At 36.5% G+C, this 26,279-nt stretch overlaps 1 protein-coding gene and 3 long non-coding RNA genes across 4 annotated transcripts in view; 2 read left to right on the top strand and 2 right to left on the bottom strand.

Annotated features, from left to right (window-relative positions):
- LOC110263321 lies at window positions 8,141–12,863 on the bottom strand. The gene is made up of 3 exons (XR_002348749.1): window positions 12,140–12,863; window positions 11,739–12,015; window positions 8,141–8,316 (listed from the first exon to the last, which is right to left on the bottom strand). It is a non-coding gene; the product is annotated as an uncharacterized LOC110263321 (long non-coding RNA).
- LOC110263322 lies at window positions 14,327–21,262 on the bottom strand. The gene is made up of 3 exons (XR_002348750.1): window positions 20,617–21,262; window positions 20,216–20,492; window positions 14,327–14,453 (listed from the first exon to the last, which is right to left on the bottom strand). It is a non-coding gene; the product is annotated as an uncharacterized LOC110263322 (long non-coding RNA).
- Window positions 14,386–26,279, top strand: part of LOC110263323 — a 22,516-nt gene continuing 10,622 nt past the window's right edge. The window contains exons 1-2 of the long non-coding RNA XR_002348751.1: window positions 14,386–14,461; window positions 20,505–20,515. This is a non-coding gene — a long non-coding RNA (uncharacterized LOC110263323). The remainder of the gene's footprint in view (window positions 14,462–20,504; window positions 20,516–26,279) is intronic.
- LOC107648750 (serine/threonine protein phosphatase 2A 57 kDa regulatory subunit B' beta isoform) overlaps window positions 23,062–26,279 on the top strand; it is a 4,470-nt gene continuing 1,252 nt past the window's right edge. Inside the window, exon 1 of the mRNA XM_016352579.2 lies at window positions 23,062–24,723. Coding sequence (XP_016208065.1) covers window positions 23,584–24,723 — 1,140 coding nt within the window. The 5' untranslated portion in view covers window positions 23,062–23,583. The remainder of the gene's footprint in view (window positions 24,724–26,279) is intronic.

Below are 26,279 nucleotides of genomic sequence, written 5' to 3'. Positions count from 1 at the left end.
TCTACAACAAAACATAAGAACAACATAAAGGAAATTACAACAAAAGAATGGAAGAAGAATGAATGTAACAACAAGGAATTGAGAGGTAGAAGGAGATGAAAGCATGAATTAAAATCTAGATCTAAGATTATTGAACTAAACCTAATCCTAATTCTAGAGAGAAGTGAGAGCTTCTCTCTCTAGAAACTAACTCTAACTACTAAACTAAGCTAAAACTAAACTAATTGGTTAAAAGTATATTGATTCATCTTCAATCCTTGGCTTAAATAATATCAGAAATGAGTAGGATTGGGCCCACAAGGCTTCTAAAATCGCTGGCCACGTTTTGCTTTAAGTGAACCAGGTGGCAGCAACGGTGCGTGCGCGTACTATGCGCGTGCGTGCCACCATACGTGTAGCAACTATGGCAAATCTTATATCGTTTCGAAGCCCCGAATGTTAGCTTTCTAACCCAACTGGAACCGCATCATTTGGACCTCTGTAGCTCAAGTTATGGTTGTTTAAGTGCAAAGAGGTCGGCTTGACAGCTTTCCGGTTCTTTCATTTCTTCATGAGTTCTCCAACTTTTCATGCTTTCTTTCTTCATTCCCTTAATCCAATCTTTGCCTCCTAAACCTTAAATCACTTAACAAACATATCAAGGCATCTAATAGAATCAAGGTGAATTAAATTTAGCTATTTTGAGTCCTAAAAAGCATGTTTTCACATTCAAGCACAATTAAAGGAGAAGTTATAAAACCATGCTATTTCATTGAATAAATGTGGGTAAAAGGTGATAAAATTCCCAAAAATCAATACAAGATAAACCCTACAAATGGGGTTTGTCAGGAGGATGAGCTTCTATTTTCTGCTGGAGGCATTTCAAGGATGTAAAAGTCAACCGAAAAAACCAAATCCTTAATTGCCACGAGTACATCTTCTGCTATCCCCATCACTGTGATCACACTTTTATCGGCTAAGGCAAACCTCACCGCCGACTTCTTCAATGGAGCTAAATTCAACTGCACATAAATAGAAAACGGCATGATGCTAACACAGGCTCCGAAGTCACACATACAATCATGAAAGGTGTATCCGCCAATACAACAAGACACTAAGCACGGTCCAGGGTCACCACATTTTCTTGGAATAGGTTCCATCAAGGAAAAAATTGAACTACCCAAGGATAATGTCTCCAATTCTCCTATCCTATCCTTGTGTGTACACAAGTCTTTCAAAAATTTTGCATACTTTGGAATTTGTTGAATAGCATCAAGGAGTGGTATGGTTACCTCAACCTTTTTGAACACTTGAAGCATGTTCAAATCAAACTCCGGTGTTTTCTTTGCCTTCTTCACCATGGAAGGAAATAGAATAGGAACGGACTCATCCACTATGGCTTTCCTCTTGGGTTTCTTGAGATTTACTCCTTCTTCCTCATGCCTTTTGTCTACCACCTCTTCTTCATGTGGAGCTTCAACAACTACCTCTTCCTCATGAATTTCTCCCATGACCCTTGGAGGTATCTCTTCTAATGTAGTCCCCAACCGTAGAGTGATGGCGTTGAGGCCGCCTCTTGGATTTGGTTGGGGTTGGGATGGAAGGTTAGAAGAACTTGAGGGTTGGTTAGTGTTGTTATTGGGGTTTGGTGGTTGGTTTGACATGTTCATCTTTGAAAGCAAGTTGGTGAGGTTAGCCAATTGGGTACTCAAGGCATCAAATTGAGCCTTGTTGCTCTCATCTCATTTTTCCATAGTAGCTCTAAGCTCTTCAACTTGATTGTTGGAAGATGGAGGAGTTTGGTTTTGGTTTTGTTGTCTATGGTGTGGTGCTTGGTACTTGGTGTAGTTGTTTTGGTTTTGGTTGGCTTGGTAGTTGGTGTTGTTGTGGTGGTATTGGGATGAAGATTGGTTGTTGTTGTGATGAGAAGGAGAGTTGTTCCATCTTTGGTTTTGATTACTTCCTTGCGCATTATCCCTCCACCCTTGATGTTGATTACCACCTTGATGGTAATTGTTTTGACCTTGAGAAGGGTAGGGTGGACGGTTGTTGTAATTCACATTGGCCACCACAAGGGCATGTTCCTCTTAAATTTGATGGCATTGGTCAGTGTAATGTGTGGTGCTAGAGCACAAACCACAAATTCTAGGAGGGCCTTCAAGTTGAGCAACCGGAGGTGGGGCTTGGACGGTTTTGATGGAGTAGTATTCCTTTTGATCCCTTTGGATTTGTGTAAGGATGGTGGTCATATCCCCAAGTGCTTTGGTTAGACTTGATTCGGAAGGGGATGGTTCTACTACACCCTTGAGAGGATTACTTCTCACTCTTGTCACTCTTGTAGATTCGGCAACATCCTTTATCAAATTCCAAGCTTCTCCCTCCGTCTTGTTTTTCGAAAAGGAACCACCACTAGAAGCGGTGAGCAATCTTCTATCCTCCGTACAAAGACCTCCGGTAAAGTAGCTAATGAGCAAGTTAGTGGTCATTCCGTGGTGTAGACATGACTCCAATAGCCTCTTGAACCGAGACCAATACTCGTACAAACTTTCTTGGTCTCTTTGCATTATGCCCGAAATCTCTTTCCGGATGTAGTCGGTCTTCTCCGATGGAAAGAATTTATCAAGAAACTCTCTTCTCAAGAAATCCCAATTAGTCACAATCTCATCCGGTAGTGAATAGAACCATATTTTTGCTTGCGCTTCAAGAGAGAAGGGGAAGGCAAAAACCATGATAGCTACCTCGTCGGCTCCATGCCATCGAGCCGTAGAACAAGCAACTTGAAAATCCTTCAAATGTCGGATGGGGTCTTGACCCGGCAACCCATGATACTTAGGAAGTAGATGTATCAAGCTACTCTTCAACTCAAAGTTCAGATCAAGGTTAGGATACCTTGCTTGCAACGGTTGAAGTATGATATCCGGAGCTCCTTGCTCATGTAAAGTGATCCGGCGTGGCTCCGCCATGTGTGGCTCACCTGTAGGATGCAAAGATGTATTAGTAGTGCCAACAGAAGAATAGGAAGTAACGGACTCCAAGTCACTCTCGGTAATATCTAGTGATTCGGCATTTTCCTCAAGAGGGGCCGAAGTACAAGGCGTGTAATTCAATCGCTGTCTAGCATGCCGAGTGTGTAACAAAGTTCATTCGATCTCGGGATCAAAATTGGCTAAGCTAGAATTCGGTTGAGACCAAGTCATCAAACTTGAAAGTCATAGCACAAATGTAAAAGAAATCTAAACTATGGCTAAGTATTGAAAGAAGTAAACTATCTACAATATTCAAATATTCATATAACCAATATCAAGGCATATGTTGCAACCATTCCCCGGCAACGGCGCCAAAAATTTGACAGGCGCCCTAAGGGTGTATTGGTAAATATTTTCTCCAATAAGGTCGCGTTGCAAGTATAGCTCTACCAACAACAATCCTCGGGGGTCAAATTTAGAAGAGGGATCTGGTTGTCACAAGTTCAACCCCAATAGAAATAACCGAAGTATTCACACATCGGGTCGTCTCACAAGGAATGGGCAAACATGTGCTTCAACATTGGTTAGAAATCCGGGGTTGTGAGTTATGAGCATGAAAATAAATGGGAATCTTAACAAGCAAGTAATCTTAAAATGAAATAACTAGTTCAATTAACTAAGCAAAACATGAGCAACTTCAACGAATAAACAATGTTCCACTTAATTCTATTATAACCCAAACAAGTAACTACAACTAAAGTAATTGGTTGAGGAAATTGATTTTCAAATATGAATAATAAGAGCAACTCTTGGCTAGGCTAGGGAATTGGGGCCACCATCCTTGTCTAATAACTATATCTTGACAATTATGAGGAACCAAGCTCATTAAGTCTACTCTCAAAGTCTTAAGTACGTGAGATCTACTCCTAGACTTGAAGTACGTCAAATGGCTTTGATCACATCAACCCATTAGTCCCAACCTACCTATTAATTAGATTAGTAGTGGGTTGGCGTCAATGAGTATCAAATTGACCACCTAAGGCTCCCAAATCATCAAATCCATTAGACCCAATGACTCAAGTTACCCAATTCCCTTGACCTAGGCCAAGAGTAAAGAGAACTACTCCATAATCAAAGTAAACAATTCATCAAACACTTGGTAAGCATTAACAAAAGACATGTTCAAAATAGCAATTAAATTGAAATCTACAAGTACCCACTAACAATTATTAACATATGATCATCCAAACAACAAAGCTAAACATAGAAATCATCAATGTAACATCAACAAGTCAAGATTCACAACATTCATGAAATGGGTATAAAATAACAATTGACAAGAATTCATAAACTATCACAAGATATAAGCAAAATTGTAACAAGGAATTCAAATTGAACAATTAAAACTAGTAATTAACAAGATCCAAGTCACAAATCAACAAGGGAAGATCAAATTAAAACTAGATCTAGAGAGGAACAAGGGTTTCTCCCTCTAGAATAACAAAAGAACCAAAAACTAACTAAAAATTATGTCCTAGTGTAAAATGAGTGATCCCCCCTTTTCCCCTAGCATCCTTGGGTCTTTTTCATGCAGAAACAGCTTGAAATTGGGCCTAATGAGCCTCAGAAATCGCCAGGCATGATTTCCTTTAATGAGGTCACGTGCAGCTTTCCACGCGTGCGCATCATGCGTGCGTGCGCGTTGATAGAAGTATTTTAGTCCGCGCGGATGCGTCCATCCTTGCGCGCCGCTTCCAGCCAATCCCGTCCACGCGTGCGCGTGGAGTGCGCGAGCGCGCTGATGCTGCTTTTCCCAAGATTTCAATTCTTCATGTTCCTCCATTTTTGTACATGCTTTCTCTCTCTCTTCTAAGTCATTCCTACCCTATAATTCCTGAAATTACTCAACAAATACATCACGGCATCGAATGGCAATAGAAGAGAATTAAAATATGGCAATTTTAAGGCAAAATAAGAATGTTTTCCATCATGGAGCAATATTGGGAAGAGAACACAAAACCATGCATTTCTTGTGAATAAGTGTGAGAAATGTTGATAAAATCCCCCAAAATAAGCACAAGATAAACCACAAAATCGGGGTTTATCAGTTGCTTCGCGTTCATGGGCGCGCACGCGCCATGTACGCATGCGCGCTAATGCTGCTCGTGGCCCACTAAAGTGAAATCGCCCCCAACAATTTCTGAAGCACTTTGGGCCCAACCCAACTTATTTCTAATGCTATTTCATGCAGAATTCAAGCTTGGGTAAGGGGGGAGCAATTGTTTGTAGCATTAGCATCATGTAGGTTAGTTTCTAGAGAGAGAAGCTCCCTCTTCTCTCTAGAATTAGGTTAGGTTAATTTCCATCTTAGATCTAGATTTAATTACATGTTTTCATCTTATTTATTTTATGATTTCTTACCTCTACTCTTTCATTCTCATGATTTGTAATGTTAATTTCTCTTTTATGTTCATGGATGCTCTTGTTGGATTTGATTTTCTTTTAATGTAATTTAATGTTTGATGTTTCTTTATTGTTGAATTGAGTTGTTGATCTTGTTTCCTTGCAATTTGTAGTTGGTAGATTTTACTATTCTTGTACATTTTACTATGCTTTCCATGTATGCCTTCCAAGTATTTGACAAAATACTTGGAAGGATGTTAGAATAGATTTTGAGCAATCTTGGCTTGGAAAGAGTAATTAGGTGATCTTGAGTCATGAAAACCCAACTTATATTGGTGATCTAGAGTTGTTAGCTAATATTGTTTTCATTGACGCTAATCTTTTGCTAATTTAATTAGTAAGTTGATTAGGACTTTTGGATTAAGATTAGCTAGTCTTATTAGACTTTCTCTCATGGAAGATAACATGATACCTTCTTCCAATGTTGGAGATGGCGTAATAAGATAAATTCTTGTTTATATTTGTGACATGATTAATTAGTCTTGTTTGAATTTCTCCCTATGTGAAGATGACATGATACCTTCTTCCATTTGTTGGAGTTGACTAGATAAGATGAATTAATCATTGCATGACTAGGATAGAAAGCCTATGTTCTCAACCCTTGCCATGAATGTCTCTCTCTTTATTATTTGCTTTCTCTTATTTACTTGTCCTCTTTAATTACTTGCTTAATTTACTTTTCTTGTCATTTAATTTCTTGCCCTCTTATCAATTAAAAAACCCCCTTACCCCTTCATAGCCAATAAGCATACACTTCATTAAAATTCCTCGTGAGACGACCCGGAGTCCAAATACTTCGGTTAATTTTCATTGGGGTTTGTACATGTGACAAAACCATAAATTTAATTTGATTGCGAGAATTGTTTGTTGGTGTGGAGCTATACTTGCAACGTAAATATTTTGTGAAATTCCTTACCCACAACAATTCTTGTGTCAATACGACTTAAGCACCAAAACATCTCCATAATTAGACATTAAGCATTAATTTCTTGTATGAAAAAGTATAGAAAACATAACATGATGCACATGCATCAGGGACTGTTTCCATCCCTATATCCAAGATTCTGAAAATCAGATTGGTCATTAAATCGCTCTAGTTACTGGTTTATTGGTCCAACCGGTCAATCTGGTTCAACCAAAAAAATCGTTCTACAATAAAATAATAAATAAATTATAACTAAATATCCTAAAATATCTCTCAAATTTACCTACATTAAATATTACCAACTAAATATAATTAATCTTAAAAATATGCAAAAACTTGCTACAAATTTGTTGACAATTAACGTAATTTTACTTCCATTAAAATAGCTAGATTAAATTACAGTGCACAAGTTAAAGACAAAGAATATTACTTTAACGTAGCTAAGTCAAAAAGTAAAACAAAAAAAGATAGTGTTGTGTTACACAACAAACACACAACAGAGCCTGAAACAAAAAGAATCCAGCACGGAAGAAAACATAATTTTTTTTATATAACAGAACAATCAAAACATGAATCATACAATCACTATTTGCAAAATTTTTTCTTCGTAAGAATAAAACAATGAAAACATAAAGCATATAATAAATTAAAAGATCACCAATTGTAAATTTTTTAATAAGAACATAAGTTAGAACAGTAAAAAATGAAGAAAGATTAACAGTTTTCAATCCAATTTTAACAAAGCTTATTACAATAATTAACAACAAAAAAAGTAATGAAGGAATAATGAATCAGTAACATAGGCAGTACAAATTTAAGAAACTTCAATAAAATTTAACTACAAAACAGGCAGTAAAGCAATAATAGAGTTATCAATTTAAAATTTATCATCAACTACAATTAGTGACCAAAACCAATCAACCAAGCACTAACTGAGCATTCGAAAAAAAGAGAGAATCAAAAGAATAGTTAAATCATAGCAACAACACAACAACACCAATAAAAATATTTAAAATAAAGTAACCAAAAAACAAATCTAAAAATCACCATTGCTGAAAACAATACTTTGATACGTGTATGCCCAAAGAATTAAAAGCTAAGCTTCCAGGAAAGTGAAGAATACCCAAACCAAAGAACCTTCAATCACAACTTAAACCAAAATTCACAATTCCCTCAAATTGAAACAGTAAGAAACTTGAAATCAAAGTATCAAAAAATAATTTTTAAGTAAAAGATTCAGATCACCAATCCTAACCAGAAATAAAACCAAATTCCAAGAACAAAGAAATCTAACATAGTGATGATTGAAGAAAAAAACCGCAAAAATCACCTTCCACTAGTGCTGGAACTCAAACAGACAAACACAAATGAGGGAGAGATGGAGCACAATTGAGGAATTCGAACTAGAAGACACAGGCGACGAAACTAGAACAAACAACGGTTGGAGGGCCTAGCAGAACAGAGGCAGCGCGATAGAAGTGGAATAGAGGGAACGCATCACGATGAAAAGAGAAGACATGGAGGCTAAGAGCTTTCTGGGTCTGGGAGTGAATATCTCACGAGGTCACGGGGAGGAACTGAGGAAGACGAAGGTGTAACGACCCAACTTCCAATACGTCATGATTATACCAAAAGTAAGGCGTTACTGATCTGTTTTCCTTATTAACTATTTACTATTAAGCCTTTAGTTCGATATCGCGATTCAATTTTAGTAAAAATACCAGAAATTTTTGTCTTTGTTTATTAAAATCATATAGCAAATATCACCAAGTAATAATAATCACATAATTATTAATAATAGTAATATTATACAAAAGAATTTAAATAAAATTCAGGTACAACTCCTATCCCTCTGCATAAAATAAAAACCTTAAGCAGTAAGGGCGAGGGAATTCTATGAAAGAAACTCAAGTCATAAACTTAACTCGTAAGTAAATTCTAGAATCGCCCGCAGTTTCAAACTGAATCTTCGAACCTGTGTCACTGAAAGGGTGGAAGATTTTGGGGGTGAGAACAAACCACACGTTCTCAGTAGGGAATGGGAATGCCGTAAAAGTAATGATTAACATGCAAATAATTAACTTTGCTTAATAAACCATCTTAGTCAAACCTTTTTAAGTACTTTTTAATATTACTTTAGATAAATAATTACTTTCTTTAAATTTCTAAAACCAAAACAGATCTCAATCACAATTTGTCATATTAAATATCTTTTAGCCACATAATTGAATCTCAGTCACAATTGATTCTCAGTCACAACAAACAGTTATTAATCAGTTCTATATATTCACAGACTACTAGCACAAGTAAGAAACTCAATTCAACAGACAAACAAATCACAATAAAATAAACAACACAATCGCAGAGAAGTAATACAAGCAAACACAACCAAAAGCAAATGCACAACCAATATGACGCATGTCTGTCCTAAGCAGGCCATGAGCTCACGTGTCGGTTTACACCCTACAGCCCGACATTAACTAGGAACAAGTCCCAGATATGGCTTCCCTTTGTGTCCTTAGTGCATATGTGTCGGTGGTAAGAATACCACTCCTTCGTGACTACCGGCAGTCGGCGCGAAGCCCGACCCCATTATATACGCACAAGGGGAAACAGTTACTTTCTTTAAATTTCTAAAACTAAAATAGATCTCAATCACAATTTGTCATATTAAATATCTTTTAGCCACATAATTGAATCTCAGTCACAATTGATTCTCAGTCACAACAAACAGTTATTAATCAGTTCTATATATTCACAGACTACTAGCACAAGTAAGAAACTCAACTCAACAGACAAACAAATCACAATAAAACAAACAACACAATCGCAGAGAAGTAATACAAGCAAACACAACCAAAAGCAAATGCACAACCAATATGACGCATGTCTGTCCTAAGCAGGCCATGAGCTCACGTGTCGGTTTACACCATACAACCCGACATTACTTAGGAACAAGTCCCAGATATGGCTTCCCTTTGTGTCCTTAGTGCATATGTGTCGGTGGTAAGAATACCACTCCTTCGTGACTACCGGCAGTCGGCGCGAAGCCCGACCCCATTATATACGCACAAGGGGAAACAGTGATCCTCAGCTCGTGGGCGCCCCCGAGATCAATTCACAAACAAAACAGCGATCTTCAGTTCGTGGGTTATACCCGAGATCAATACACAGCAAACAATGATCTTCACTTCATGGGCTATACCCGAGATCAACATACAACAATTCATGGGTTATTCCCGTAATCAATGATTATCAGTTCGTGGGTTTTTCCCGCATATAAAATAAATAACAATCTATAGGTTTCCCCGAGATCAATCAAGCCCAAAACATAACTCTTTTCATATCGAATCGAACTCAAAACATAATTTCTTTCTTAAATAATTCAAACTCAAAACATAAACCTTTCCTTGGTAAATCGAATTCAAAATAGAATAATTCTTTTCTTAACTAAATAAAACTTAAATTATATCATTTTCCAAATCCAAATCTTCTAAAATAACTTTTCAAATAAAACAGATTTTATAAAATTTCAGCAGCACCTCCCCTAAAACTCGGACTTAGCCACCCTTACGGGTTCTCTCTTTCTCTATCTTATCAAACCTTTCTCAACAATTGCCAGAATAATAAATTCTCAAAAACATTTGATAATAGTATAGAAAATATATTTCTCAAATTCCATATCCAAGTAATCATCAAAACAACATCGGCAGTCTAATTTCAGTTTTATTTTAAAAATATCAAACGAATTCGGAATTACGCAAACCTTATATCCACGTGTCCGTCTTGGATTAAGCTTCCTATTAAACTAAAAATCACAATTTTTCGCTGGCTCTAGCTTCGAGAATATAAGCAAAACCATGACTGCTCTATAGTGCCTTAAAACCAGAAGACAGCAGCAGCGTACAACATTCGAAATTTCATATAAAATCCAAATTAAATCCAACAACCTTCAAAATTAATGTGGTTAAACATAACTTATCCAAATTTCTTTCTCAATTGGTTTCAGGGTCATACCATTTTTAATGAAGGAGTTACGTAGCTTGGAAGTTAAGTAATTTTCTGCTGAAATCTGTTTTACAAATCATTGAACACAACCTCTTCCAAGTCCCATAACTTACTTATTAAAATATGGAATACCCTGAAATTTAAATCATATATACTAAACATACTCAAATTTCACCTCCAATTGGTTGCATCTCAATATCATTCCAGAATTAAAAATTATAAAGGCTCAAAGTTACTGACTTAGAAAACAAAACCTAATTTTTACTGCTTAATACCTCTTACTTTAAAAATTCATATCTTTAAAACCACAACTCTAACAATTCTAAAGTTTTATGAAATTAAAGTACTAGGACCAGAGTTTCATTTAAAATTGGTTCCATTTCAAAATTCAAACTGGAGAATTTTTAATAGAGGAAACAAGTTGCTGCTGTCTTAAGCGTCCTGCAGAAAACCAGATTTGGCATTCCTAATTCAAAAATTTACCATAAATCATAAACTTAATAAAAAAGCCTCTAATTCACCAGTCCAGCTTTCTATATCCCAAAGCTTAATCCAGATTTTGTCTCACGCAATTCCGATCATCACAGAATTAGTTATAGATTTTCAAAGTCTCCGGCTTCATTTAAAAGTAATGCAGAAAATCAAGTTTTACATTTTAACTTTGAAAAATCTTAACTAGTTCTATAGTTAATTCAAACTTCCCAAAATTGAGTCCCAACAACTACTTTAAATACAGTTTACTCAGCATTTACTCTCATATCATTTCAATTATCATTGAATAACTGATTCACTTCCAAAGTCATCTTTTAATCTCAAAAATCAGATTTTCAGCAACTAGTTCAACATTTTAAGATTCAATCTTCCAATTATTCCTTAAGCCCAACTTCAACTAATCACTAACTAAACCCATTACAATAAACCAACTCGACAGCAATAGTTTCAATTTGACCCATCAAAATACCGAAATCACACTAATCTCTCATCAAACAATCTATAATTCAATCTCACAAAATCAACAAATTCAACCAAAGTTCCAATCAAAAATCTCAATCATTCCAATCATAATTTCAGCCACACAACTCAACTAATTCAGTATAATCACATAGAGTCAGAACTTTTCAACAATTCCATCCATATCAGAGAAAACAATATCAATTACAACTTCAAACACTCACAACAAAGCCCAAAGACATTCACAGCCTTAATCTGAATTTAATAATCCAATTGAAGCACTAACATATCATCAAACTTACTCCAAATTTCATAACTAACTAACTAATTTCAAATGCATTTCAAGTCATTCATGACAATTAAGAAATTCTAAATCATTGTTAACCATTTGCACTTATTCAAATAACTTGGTGGGCATTCTAAATTAAAAACGTTAAATCTCCTACCTCAGTTAGTCGAAATTGCAGAGTCTAAACGCCACAACTAAGTATTTCGAAGCCACCTGCAGCAGCGGCAATTTTAGCATCTCCGATTGACGGCAGCAGCACTCTGTCAGGTTCTGACATCCGTTCTGTCCCCTTGGCAGGAAACACAGTGTTCTTGGGTAGCTTCAATAACAATTTCCAGCACTCATTTTGTTTCCTGGGTAGCAACCATGGTGGTTTTGAGCAACTCCAGTGATGGTGGAAGGCCTCAGCAGCGGCCAAACAGCAAAGTTGGTTCCTACAGCAGTAGTGACAGTTGCAGTAGTACAAGGAATCCGCATTTGACGAACTCAAGGCAGAAACAGCTCAAGACAGTGGACGTTGAATATGATTAGAATGGTAACAGGGCAGTAACAACTCACCCCGTTAGTGGTTCTAATTGCAGCAACTCCAAATCGACGCTGGCGGCGGCTTCCTTCGATGGTGACCAGGAAACATGATAGTGACGGCTTGGTGAGAAGTGGCAGCGGTGGAGCATGACGACAGCGGCGATGGCTTTGTGGTGAGGTTTTCCCTTCGCGCGCGCTCTCTCTGGTGGCGGCTGGGACGGTGGACTCCACCCACGACGACGACGACACTCTCTTCCACAAACCTTGGCAGCAGCGGTGATGGAAGGGCAGCGTTGCTTCCTCTTCTCCCTCGCAAACTCCTCTCTCTCCCTCTCCTCTGTTCGCAGTTCACGGTGGTGGCAGAAGCTTCATCAATGGCGACGCAGCAGCATGGTGACAGATTGGCGGCACGACACGGAAGCTCCTGGTTCGCGTTCCTCTCTGCGGCCTCCACGGAGCAGCGATGAGAGCGACGGCGGCGGTGCAAAAATGGCAGCGATGCATGGCTCGATGGCTGGGCACGGTAGCGGCAGCAGCTCCTCCCTCTTCTGTTTCTCTCTTGTTTTGTGTGTGTATATTGAGGAATGAAGCTGAAGGTGAACGAAGGGGGAACGGCGCTGGGGTGTGGGGTTAGTGGGTTAGGGTTTCTCAATTTGGGAAATTAGGTTTCTGAATTTGATTTGGGAATTAGGGTTAGAAATTAGGACTTTATAAAAGAATATGGATAGATATGAATAGATATTTTGATAAAATTGGAGGGTAGAGTAATTTTAAAATCAAATATACTTTATTAAAAATATTTAGGAACATTATTTATCATCATATTGCTAAGTTCAATCAATTATTTCTAATTTAAATTATAAAATGAACAAGTTAATTATATTTTGTAAAGTACAATTTTAATTCAAATATCAATTTTCTAGATTAAATCATACAAATCTCTATTATTTTTCTATCTCCGAAACTTTAATTTCAATTTATAAAATAATTAATTATAATAAAGTTGTACATAAATATTAATTGACTTAAACTTAAAGTATTTATAAATATCAATCTAATCATTTCTAATAAAATAATTTCTAGGAGTTCAAGTTAATAATATAATTCATTCAAAATAGAATTTATTTAAATTAAATTATACAATTATTCTAATTTTTCAATTATCAAACTTATAATTTCAATTATACCAAATATCCAATAAAGATTATATAAAAAAATTCTAATTAATTTAAACTTCAATTATCATGAAACTCTATTTAATTATCATTAGTAAAATAATTTTCTTAAAATAAATCACAAATAACTAATTATTTGATTTTCAAAAACTAGGGTTGTTACATTCTACCCACCTTAAAAAAAATTTTTGCCCTCAAAAATTGCTAGAATAAAATAAGTTCAAACTAAAATCAAAGAAAACAGAATATATGAACAGAAGCATAGGCATTATCAAGAATGAATATTCAAAGAGTTAAGTAAGCAATCAGATTTATAGGCAAGCAAAGATATACAAGAATGACAAGGTATGGTTGGGAAATAATCAAATCACATTCTAAGGAGGAAATTCAAACTAGAGAATTCTAATGAAAGCAACTAAGAAAAATATGGCACGAGTTCATGTGGCACGAATAAAGATTATACGTTGAATCGAAACTAACTTCATAAATTCTATCGCTCCCAAACCCCGTTAATCGCATCACTTATAACTTCTATTTCGTCTATGATAACCTATTAGTGTTCCCATAAACATAAATCATTAGTATTAAGTTGGCCAGACCTAATACCATGAAGCATGCAATGGTAGACTAACAGCGTTAATCATCAGACAGTCATGCATATAAAACTCAAACTCTTGTTATCAGAACAAGTCACAAAGCATGACAGACACTCAGAGTATGCAGTGAAGCATAGTCAGTCCATTCCCAAGGCTCTAATAGGAACGAACTGCTCTAATACCATTTGTAACGACCCAACTTCCAATACGTCATGATCGTACCAAAAGTAAGGCGTTACTGATCTGTTTTCCTTATTAACTATTTACTATTAAGCCTTTAGTTCGATATCGCGATTCAATTTTAGTAAAAATACCAGAAATTTTTGTCTTTGTTTATTAAAATCATATAGCAAACATCACCAAGTAATAATAATCACATAATTATTAATAATAGTAATATTATACAAAAGAATTTAAATAAAATTTAGGTACAACTCCTATCCCTCAGCATAAAATAAAAACCTTAAGCAGTAAGGGCGAGGGAATTCTATGAAAGAAACTCAAGTCATAAACTTAACTCGTAAGTAAATTCTAGAATCGCCCGCAGTTTCAAACTGAATCTTCGAACCTGTGTCACTGAAAGGGTGGAAGATTTTGGGGTGAGAACAAACCACACGTTCTCAGTAGGGAATGGGAATGCCGTAAAAGTAATGATTAACATGCAAATAATTAACTTTGCTTAATAAACCATCTTAGTCAAACCTTTTGAAGTACTTTTTAATATTACTTTAGATAAATAATTACTTTCTTTAAATTTCTAAACCCAAAATAGATCTCAATCACAATTTGTCATATTAAATATCTTTTAGCCACATAATTGAATCTCAGTCACAACAAACAGTTATTAATCAGTTCTATATATTCACAGACTACTAGCACAAGTAAGAAACTCAATTCAACAGACAAACAAATCACAATAAAACAAACAACACAATCGCAGATAAGTAATACAAGCAAACACAACCAAAAGCAAATGCACAACCAATATGACGCATGTCTGTCCTAAGCAGGCCATGAGCTCACGTGTCGGTTTACACCCTACAGCCCGAAATTACCTAGGAACAAGTCCCAGATATGGCTTCCCTTTGTGTCCTTAGTGCATATGTGTCGGTGGTAAGAATACCACTCCTTCGTGACTACCGGCAGTCGGCGCGAAGCCCGACCCTATTATATACGCACAAGGGGAAACAGTGATCCTCAGTTCGTGGGCGTCCCCGAGATCAATTCACAAACAAAATAGAGATCTTCAGTTCGTGGGTTATACCCAAGATCAATACACAATAACATAGCGATCTTCAGTTCGTAGATTATACCCGAGATCAATACACAGCAAACAATGATCTTCAATTCATGGGCTATACCCAAGATCAACATACAACAATTCATGGGTTATTCCCGTAATCAATGATTATCAGTCCGTGGATTTTTTCCGCATATAAAATAAATAACAATCTATAGGTTTCCCCGAGATCAATGATCATTCAGTTCGTGGGTACTTCCCGATTTTAACCAATTATCAATTTTGCGTTTCTCCCGTAGTTAAACAACTAACAGTTCGTGGGGTATTCCCGCCTTTTATCATTTTTCATTATCCTTTTCTCAATCTCAACAATCCACAAATCAATCTTCATTCTCTCTTTTCCTTTGAATCCTTAACACATCTTCTTAAACCTTTCTTAACTTTCTCAAGCATTTGTTCATGAAAATCTTAATCCTCATTTCAGTTCATAATCTCTACTTTAACAATCTTAATTCAAAACTAACTTTAGAACTTTTTTTTTTAGTTTAACCCTCTTCAAAAGACATAAGTAAATCATATATTTTAAATTCACTAAATACTTTTTGAAATATAATCCTCTCATTAAAATTATTCAAATAAAATTTTTCCAAGTTTACTAACTTCCCAAAGACTCAAAAATCATCTCTCTCTTTACTATTCAAATTCAAATATTATAAATTCATCAAACTTCTAGAAAATAAACCTTTATTTCAAGCTTAAAACATAATTCTTTTCATATTGAATCAATCGCAAAACATAGTTTCTTTCAAAAATAATTTAATTTTGAAACATAAACCTTTTCTTGGTAAATCGAATTCAAAATAGAATAATTCTTTTCTTAACTAAATAAAACTTAAATTATATCATTTTCCAAATCCAAATATTCTAAAATAACTTTTCAAATAAAATAGATTTTATAAAATTTCAACAGCACCTCCACTAAAATTCGGACTTAGCCACCCTTACGGGTTCCCTCTTTCTCTATCTCATCAAACCTTTCTCAACAATTGCCATAATAATAAATTCTCAAAAATATTTGATAATAATATAGAAAATATATTTCTCAAATTTCATATCCAAGTAATCATCAAAACAACATCGGCAGTCTAATTTCAGTTTTATTTTAAAAATATCAAACGAATTCGAAATTACGCAAACCTTATATCCACGCGTCCGTCTCGGATTAAGCTTCCTATTAAACTAAAAATCACAGTTTTTCACTGGCTCTAGCTTCGGGAATATAAGCAAAACCGTGACTGCTCTATAGTGCCTTAAAACCAGAAGACAGCAGCAGCGTACAACATTCAAAATTTCATATAAAATCCAAATTAAATCCAACAACCTTCAAAATTAACGTGGTTAAACATAACTTATCCAAATTTCTTTCTCAATTGGTTTCAGGGTCATACCATTTTTAATGAAGGAGTTACGTAGCTTGGAAGTTAAGTAATTTTCTGCTGAAATCTGTTTTACTAATCATTGAACACAACCTCTTCCAAGTCCCATAACTTACTTATTAAAACATGGAATACCCTGAAATTTAAATCATATATACTAAACATACTCAAATTTCACCTCCAATTGGTTGCATCTCAATATCATTCCAGAATTAAAAATTATAAAGGCTCAAAGTTGCTGACTTAGAAAACAAAACCTAATTTTTACTGCTTAATACCTCTTACTTTAAAAATTCATATCTTTAAAACCACAACTCTAACAATTCTAAATTTTTATGAAATTAAAGTACTAGAAACAGAGTTTCATTTAAAATTAGTTCCATTTCAAAATTCAAACTGGAGAATTTTTAATAGAGGAAACAAGTTGCTGCTGTCTTAAGCGTCCTGCAGAAAACCAGATTTAGCATTCCTAATTCAAAAATTTACCATAAATCATAAACTTAATAAAAAAGCCTCTAATTCACCAGTCCAGCTTCCTATATCCCAAAGCTTAATCCAGATTTGGTCCCACGCAATTCCGATCATCACAGAATTAGTTATAGATTTTCATAATTACTTTAATAAAACACTTAGGGAGTAGTAAAAACATATTAGTGAGGCAAAGATAAATAAAAGATAAAAAGTTGAAGAAAAGATAGAAATCGAAAAAAAAGTCTGTAAAGTTTTAATGACAGAAAGCCAGACAGAAACTAGTGAACGAATTAGGGCAACATAGTTAGTCCTGGAATTGCGAATAGGGTTAGGTATTATATGAAAAGTTAAACTGTTTCAGTATAGACTTAATGAACCTATACTTGGGACAGACTAACTATTCATACCGAAATTTACATAAGCTTTAAATACATACGTTAAACAGAGAAATTAGAGCAGCGTAAAGAAATACAGAGAACAGAGTAACCAGAGCAGAATAAAGGGATACAGAGAAAAGAGTAATCAGAGCAAAGTAAAAAGACAAAGAGAAAAGAGTAATGTGATAAAGAGAAATGGTTTGAATTAAGATGTTGTAAAAGTGATTCTCAGTCACAACAAACAGTTATCAATCATCTCATTACATTCACAGACTACTAGCACAAGTAAGAAACTCAATTAAACACATAAACAAATCACAATAAAACAAACAACACAATCACAGAGAAGTAATACAAGCAAACACAACCAAAAGCAAATGCACAACCAATATGACGCATGTCTGTCCTAAGCAGGCCATGAGATCACGTGTCGGTTTACACCCTACAACCCGACATTACCTAGGAACAAGTCTCAGATATGGCTTCCTTTTGTGTCCTTAGTGCATATGTGTCGGTGGTAAGAATACCACTCCTTCGTGACTACCGGCAGTCGGCGCGAAGTCCGACCCCATTATATACGCACAAGGGGAAACAGTGATCCTCAGTTCGTGGGCGTCCCCGAGATCAATTCAGAAACAAAACAGAGATCTTCAGTTCGTGGGTTATACCCGAGATCAATACACAGCAAACAATGATCTTCAGTTCATGGGCTATACCCGAGATCAACATACAACAATTCATGGGTTAATCCCGTAATCAATGATTATCAGTCCGTGGGTTTTTCCCGCATATAAAACAAATAACAATCTATAGGTTTCTCCGAGATCAATGATCATTCAGTTCGTGGGTACTTCCAGATTTTAACCAATTATCAATTTTGCGTTTCCCCCGTAGTTAAACAACTAACAGTTCGTGGGGTATTCCCACCTTTTAACATTTTTCATTATCCTTTTCTCAATCTCAACAATCCACAAATCAATCTTCATTCTCTCTTTTCCTTTGAATCCTTAACACATCTTCTTAAACCTTTCTTAACTTTCTCAAGCATTTGTTCATGAAAATCTTAATCCTCATTTCAGTTCATAATCTCTACTTTAACAATCTAAATTCAAAACTAACCTTAGAAATATTTTTTTTAGTTTAACCCTCTTCAAAAGACTTAAGTAAATCATATATTTTAAATTCACTAAATACTTTTTGAAATATAATCCTCTCATTAAAATTATTCAAATAAAATTCTTCCAAGTTTACTAACTTCCCAAAGACTCAAAAATCATCTCTCTCTTTACTATTCAAATTCAAATATTATAAATTCATCAAACTTCTAGAAAATAAACCTTTATTTCAAGCTTAAAACATAATTCTTTTCATATTGAATCAATCTCAAAACATAGTTTCTTTCAAAAATAATTTAATTTTGAAACATAAACCTTTCTTTGGTAAATCGAATTCAAAATAGAATAATTCTTTTCTTAACTAAATAAAACTTAAATTATATCATTTTCCAAATCCAAATCTTCTAAAATAACTTTTCAAATAAAACTGATTTTATAAAATTTCAGCAGCACTTCCCCTAAAACTCGGACTTAACCACCCTTACGGGTTCCCTCTTTCTCTATCTTATCAAACCTTTCTCAACAATTGCCATAATAATAAATTCTCAAAAACATTTGATAATAGTATAGAAAATATATTTCTCAAATTCCATATCCAAGTAATCATCAAAACAACATCGGCCGTCTAATTTCAGTTTTATTTTAAGAATATCAAACGAATTCGGAATTACGCAAACCTTATTTCAAAATTCAAACTGGAGAATTTTTAAAAGAGAAAACAAGTTGCTGTTGTCTTAAGCGTCCTGCAGAAAACCAAATTTGGAATTCCTAATTCAAAAATTTTCCATAAATCATAAACTTAATAAAAAAGCCTCTAATTCACCAGTCCAGCTTCCTATATCCCAAAGCTTAATCCAGATTTGGTCCCACGCAATTCCAATCATCACAGAATTAGATATAGATTTTCAAAGTCTCCGGCTTCATTTAAAAGTAATGCAGAAAATCAAGTTTTACATTTTAACTTTGAAAAATCTTAACTAGTTCTATAGTTAATTCAAACTTTCCAAAATTGAGTCCCAACAACTACTTTAAATACAGTTTACTCAGCCCTTACTCTCATATCATTTCGATTATCATTGAATAACTGATTCACTTCCAAAGTCATCTTTTAATCTCAAAAATCAGATTTTCAGCAACTAGTTCAACATTTTAAGATTCAATCTTCCAATTATTTCTTAAGCCCAACTTCAATTAATCACTAACTAAACCCATTACAATAAACCAACTCGACAGCAATAGTTTCAATTTGACCCATCAAAATACCGAAATCACAATAATCTCTCATCAAACAATCTATAATTCAATCTCACAAAATCAACAAATTCAACCAAAGTTCCAATCAAAAATCTCAATCATTCCAATCATAATTTCAGCCACACAACTCAACTAATTTAGTATAATCACATAGAGTCAGAACTTTTCAACAATTCCATCCATATCAGAGAAAACAATATCAATTACAACTTCAAACACTCACAACAAAGCCCAAAGACATTCACAGCCTTAACCTGAATTCAATAATCCAATTGAAGCACTAACACATCATCAAACTTACTCCAAATTTCATAACTAACTAACTAATTTCAAATGTATTTCAAGTCATTCATGACAATTAAGAAATTCTAAATCATTGTTAACCATTTGCACTTATTCAAATAACTTGGTGGGCATTCTAAATTAAAAATGTTAAATCCCCTACCTCAGTTAGTCGAAATTGCAGAGTCTAAACGCCACAACTAAGTATTTCGAAGCCACCTGCAGCAGCGGCAATTTTAGCATCTCCGATTGACGGCAGCAGCACTCTGTCAGGTTCTGACATCCGTTCTGTCCCCTTGGCAGGAAACACAGTGTTCTTGGGTAGCTTCAATAACAATTTCCAACACTCATTTTGTTTCCTGGGTAACAAGCATGGTGGTTTTGAGCAACTCCAGTGATGGTGGAAGGCCTCAGCGGCGGCCAAACAGCAAAGTTGGTTCCTACAGCAGTAGTGACAGTTGCAGTAGTACAAGGAATCCGCATTTGACGAACTCAAGGCAGAAACAGCTCATGACAGTGGACGTTGAATATGATTAGAATGGTAACAGGGCAGTAACAACTCACCCCGTTAGTGGTTCTAATTGCAGCAACTCCAAATCGACGCTGGCGGCGGCTTCCTTCGATGGTGACCAGGAAACACGATAGTTACGGCTTGGTGAGAAGTGGCAGCGGTGGAGCATGACGACAGCGGCGATGGCTTTGTGGTGAGGTTTTCCCTTCGCGCGCGCTCTCTCTGGTGGCGGCTGGGACGGTGGACTCCACCCACGACGACGACGACACTCTCTTCCACAAACCTTGGCGGCAGCGGTGATGGAAGGGCAGCGTTGCTTCCTCTTCTCCCTCGCGAACTCCTCTCTCTCCCTCTCCTCTGTTCGCAGTTCACGGCGGTGGCAGAAGCTTCATCAATGGCAACGCAGCAGCATGGTGATAGATCGGCGGTGCGACACGGAAGCTCCTGGTTCGCGTTCCTCTCTGCGGCCTCCACGGAGCAGCGATGAGAGCGACGGCGGCGGTGCAAAAATGGCAGCGACGCATGGCTCGATGGCTGGGCACGGTAGCGGCAGCAGCTCCTCCCTCTTCTGTTTTTCTCTTGTTTTGTGTGTGTGTATATTGAGGAATGAAGCTGAAGGTGAACGAAGGGGGAACGGTGCTGGGGTGTGGGGTTAGTGGGTTAGGGTTTCTCAATTTGGAAAATTAGTGTTTCTGAGTTTGATTTGGGAATTAGGGTTAGAAATTGGGATTTTATAAAAGAATATGGATAGATATGAATAGATATTTTGATAAAATTGGAGGGTAGAATAATTTTAAAATCAAATATACTTTATTAAAAATATTTAGGAACATTATTTATCATCATATTGCTAAGTTCAATCAATTATTTCTAATTTAAATTATAAAATGAACAAGTTAATTATATTTTGTAAAGTACAATTTTAATTCAAATATCAATTTTCTAAATTAAATCATACAAATCTCTATTATTTTTCTATCTCCGAAACTTTAATTTCAATTTATAAAATAATTAATTATAATAAAGTTGTACATAAATATTAATTGACTTAAACTTAAAGTATTTATAAATATCAATCTAATCATTTCTAATAAAATAATTTCTAGGAGTTCAAGTTAATAATATAATTCATTCAAAATAGAATTTATTTAAATTAAATTATACAATTATTCTAATTTTTCAATTATCAAACTTATAATTTCAATTATACCAAATATCCAATAAAGATTATATAAAAAAATTCTATTTAATTTAAACTTCAATTATCATGAAACTCTATTTAATTATCATTAGTAAAATAATTTTTTTAAAATAAATCACAAATAATTAATTATTTGATTTTCAAAAACTAGGGTTGTTACAGAAGGCGACGGTAGTCGAGCTCGAGGGAGAAGTTGGGCACCTGCAACTGATGAAACTGTGAGAACGAACATGGGTTTTCTTTGGAGAACACTGATGGACAGACAAACGGAGAGAAGCTCCTGACTGCAACGGACAGTGGCAGTGGCTCACTCCTTGCAGCTTGCGATGGTGGTAGAGCTAGGGTTTCCATTTTTCTTTGGAAGAGAGATGCTTAAACTTGCTCTGATTTCTGTGAGGGGAAGGAAGGAGGTAGGGGTGTCAAAAATCCCCAGGAGGCGGGGATCCCCGTGGGGACCGCCCCGAATGGGGCCCCAATGGCGGAGAATTTTCCCTGCGGGGATGGGGATGGGGGACAAAATTCCCCCGAAGTAGGTGCGGGGACCCGAGCGGGGATCCCCGTCCCCGTCCCCATATTCCCCACATTCCCCGAATATATTAAATTACTTAAATACCATTAGTAATTTATTTTTTACTTTGGTTTTTTAGTCATTTCACCTTCCATATATATATCGAAAATTTGGAAACCCTAGCCCCTCTTTCCATACACTAGTGCCGCTACCAGCTAGTCAGCTACCCAGTCACCCTCACCCTCCTCGCGAAGATGCGAACCCCCCCTTCTGCGTTCTCTCCGTCCTCTTTGCACCCAGCCAGCCACCTCCGAACACCTCCCTAGCGGCCTCACCACTGTTCGTTTCAGCCGGCCCACTCACCGCGTCATCACCGCACCTCGCCGTTCCCCTCTTTCTTCACCAACGTTGCTGCTCCGTTGAGAATCATCTGAGCAAGGTGAAGAAAATGATGGAAGAATTAGTATGTGAATATCAACTTAAGGCTAGGGTTAAAAGAAGAGCAACAAATGATGATAATTCAGCTTCTACTTTGGATGTTGGACATGATTATAAAAAAATCGAATCATTAAAATTACCAGTTCATAGTTAGACCGGTCCGACCGGCCGATTTTCAAAACCATGCCTACACCTTGGCAATTTTTTTTCCCTTCGTGTCTAAATCTTAGCATCCTTTGACCTTAGCTTTCTGTGTAGTAGGAGCTCTTGAATTTCCAAGCATATTTGAATTGCGAATTGAGATTTGGCAGATGATAAAAATTAAATTAGATTAGTGGTATCTAAATGACTGATCATTTGTTATAATCTAATTAATCTGTCTAATGTCTATAATCAAATCACTTTAATCACGTCCTTTGGAATCTCTCTTATCTTTCCTTAATTATTCTCCAAAGTCCAAACCTTGGTCACACGCACGCGCGCATATACACACACATAGGCACACTCTTTTTCTCTCTCTTACACGCTCCTTCTGTGATTCGTCGCCGGAACACATCTCCGACCGATCAATCGCCGGTATTCCGGTGATCCTTTCACCACTCTTATTCCCGCCCCTACTCGACCACTTTCCATCACTTGCATTTCTCACCGTTTTGTCAGATCCGTCGCCGTTTGGGTTGTGATGCGAAAATATTGGGAGCACAATAAGAATTGTTCATGGATTAGGAAGATCCTACTACCCTGTTTCCATGCCTCCACTCACTTCACTCTCTCTCAATCCAATCACCATCGCTACCACCACCATCACCTCCTCCTGAATTCGCTTCTCAGAAAAACACCTTAGGGTTAGGGTTTCCATTTTTTCATCACAAAATGTTCAATAGAATCATGAAGAGAGGGCCGAAAAAGCCCTCCAAATCAGATGACTTCGGTGCTCCCGACGGCAATCCATTGCCTAACGCCGCCGGCGTCGTCGTCAACCATGCTTCTCGCGGCGGAGCTGCCCCTCCTGCCGGCGCTGCCGTGGCGCTGACGATGCCTCCGCCTTCCGGCACTATTGAACCGTTGCCCCCGTTCCGAGACGTGCCGGTCTCGGAGCGGCAGACCTTGTTCCTCCGGAAGCTCCAGAATTGCTGCTTCTTGTTGGACTTCTCCGACACATTGAAGAACGTTCGGGAGAAGGAGATCAAGCGGCAAACGCTGATGGAGCTCGTAGATTTTATCCAATCGGGTTCTGGAAAGATCACAGAGAATTGCCAGGAGGAGATGATAAAGATGATATCGGTTAACATTTTCCGGTGCCTTCCACCGGCGTCGCACGAGAACACCGGGGCAGAGAACAACGACCCAGAGGAGGAGGAGCCCTCTATGGACGCGGCCTGGCCGCACTTGCAGCTCGTCTACGAACTTCTCCTTCGGTACGTGGTTTCTTCTGATACTGATACCAAGGTTGCGAAACGGTACATTGATCATTCATTCGTGCTTAAGTTACTTGATTTGTTTGGTTCCGAGGACCCTAGAGAGCGTGAGTATTTGAAAACAATATTGCATCGTATATATGGGAAATTCATGGTTCACAGGCCCTTCATTAGGAAGGCGATTAACAACATTTTTTATCGTTTTATATATGAGACTGAGAGACATAGTGGTATTGGGGAGCTTCTGGAGATCCTTGGCAGCATCATTAATGGGTTTGCGCTGCCCATGAAGGAGGAACACAAGTTGTTCCTTGTTAGGGCGCTTTTGCCCCTACATAAGCCTAAGTCTGTTGGCATGTACCATCAGCAGTTGTCGTACTGTATCTTGCAGTTTGTTGAGAAGGATTTCAAGCTCGCGGATACGGTTATTAGGGGCCTGTTGAAGTATTGGCCTGTCACGAATTGCCAGAAGGAGGTTCTCTTCCTTGGGGAATTGGAGGAGGTGTTGGAGGCCACACAGGCTGCGGAGTTCCAACGCTGCATGGTTCCCCTCTTTAGACAGATTTCCCGCTGCCTCAATAGTTCTCACTTTCAGGTAAGTGGAACTGTTTTTGTCATGTTATTGACTGAGATTGATACAAGTCAAGCTTTTTTTATTTTTATTTTTATTTTTTTTTGCTTTTCCCATTTTTCCTTTCTTTAACATTATAGTAAATAAGGAATAGGGAGTGCTTTTTGTTGAACTGCTACTTTCTATGTGAAGATAGGTCAGTAGACAGGTATGGTGTAATTAGAAGGTTAGTGTAAGTTTCAGATGCAGAATCAGTATAGTTTAATTGAAGTCCTATCCCATTAGTCTTAAGCTATGTTGTGATTATATAAAATTCCGTTTCTTTCCTGTTATGAATAGTTCTTGAATTTTAATTGTGTAAATGATTAGTTGTTTGATACGGAAAGGCAATAAAAATTATATTGGACAATATCTGTCAATATATGGCAAGATACCCTTTGTTCTCTCTGACTTATTTGGTTTCAACCCTAAACAACAAATGTAAAACTAGTAATTCATGCATGCACATGCAGTAATTGATTTTCAAACAAGCAAGTTATGTAAGGATAGGATTGGGTGTTTGGTGTAACGAACATAGTCTTTTTAGAAGAATTTCCCTCTTAGATATGTTGAGAGATTGAAAAGTTATGCTTCATTCATGGTTTGTTCTACTGCTAGTTTTGTTTTTTAAAAGACTATAGAGGATCCATTTTCTTACAATCTTCTTTTAACTTTCTATTTTCATCCCAATATAGTTCTTTTTTTTCCTAATAAAAAAAAAGGTTCATAGGAACATGTTTTTTGCATGCCTGTGGATTTATATTAATTTTGTTCTTCTTGGTTTACAGCAGAACCTTAAACTGGCTAACTTGAACAGAATTGGAATTTAACTTATGACTTCTTGCTAAGATTAAACTTTATGAATATGTAAGTGTGTATTGACTTAAGGCTCTATTTGATGATTATCTTAAGACCAAGTACGAAGACATTTTGAACACAAATTTGTTTGGAGCAGATAGATACCAAAACAAGAAAAATGTCTACATCTTAGGACAAAATTTACTCGATTTCCTGTTCACTCAAAAACTAGGAACAATAAGGAAGCGGACAGGGACACAACTTTTTTGTCTAGTCTGGTCTCCATTGTCCAAGTATCTTTTCATTTTCTATCCTGAAACACTTACCAACTGTAGCCTAATGTTTAATGGGTGATGCTTTTGACTATAATATAAATTATCAGTTCAGTAATTGTTATAATGTAGTTTCTGGTTTGACCTTATGCACTGTTTTTGAAATCCGGGTTACAGCTTCGCTTCGCTTTTTTATTATACTGTTGTTGTCATTGTTCTTACTGTTGTTATTGTGTTGTTGAGGTCCATGAGATGATATTTTAGAAATAAAAAAAGCAAAGGCGATTTGTTGGAGTTGAATTTCTGCTGGTTATTGTTTCGAGCGTTACTGTCCTTGCGCTGTCGATTTATTAGGTCGCGCAATGCATGTCCTGATTTAATAAATTTAGCAATATCCTCCATTGTAACCACCAAACCTTTCATCTCGTACCAAGATATGTTCGTTCTTTTTTTTTTTTTTGGTTTGGCACA

Source organism: Arachis ipaensis, chromosome B06 (assembly GCF_000816755.2).
Source record: "Arachis ipaensis cultivar K30076 chromosome B06, Araip1.1, whole genome shotgun sequence".
NCBI classification, from domain to species: domain Eukaryota; kingdom Viridiplantae; phylum Streptophyta; class Magnoliopsida; order Fabales; family Fabaceae; genus Arachis; species Arachis ipaensis.
Note: the sequence above shows the minus strand (reverse complement) of the source record. Positions and strands in the feature narration are given on the sequence as shown.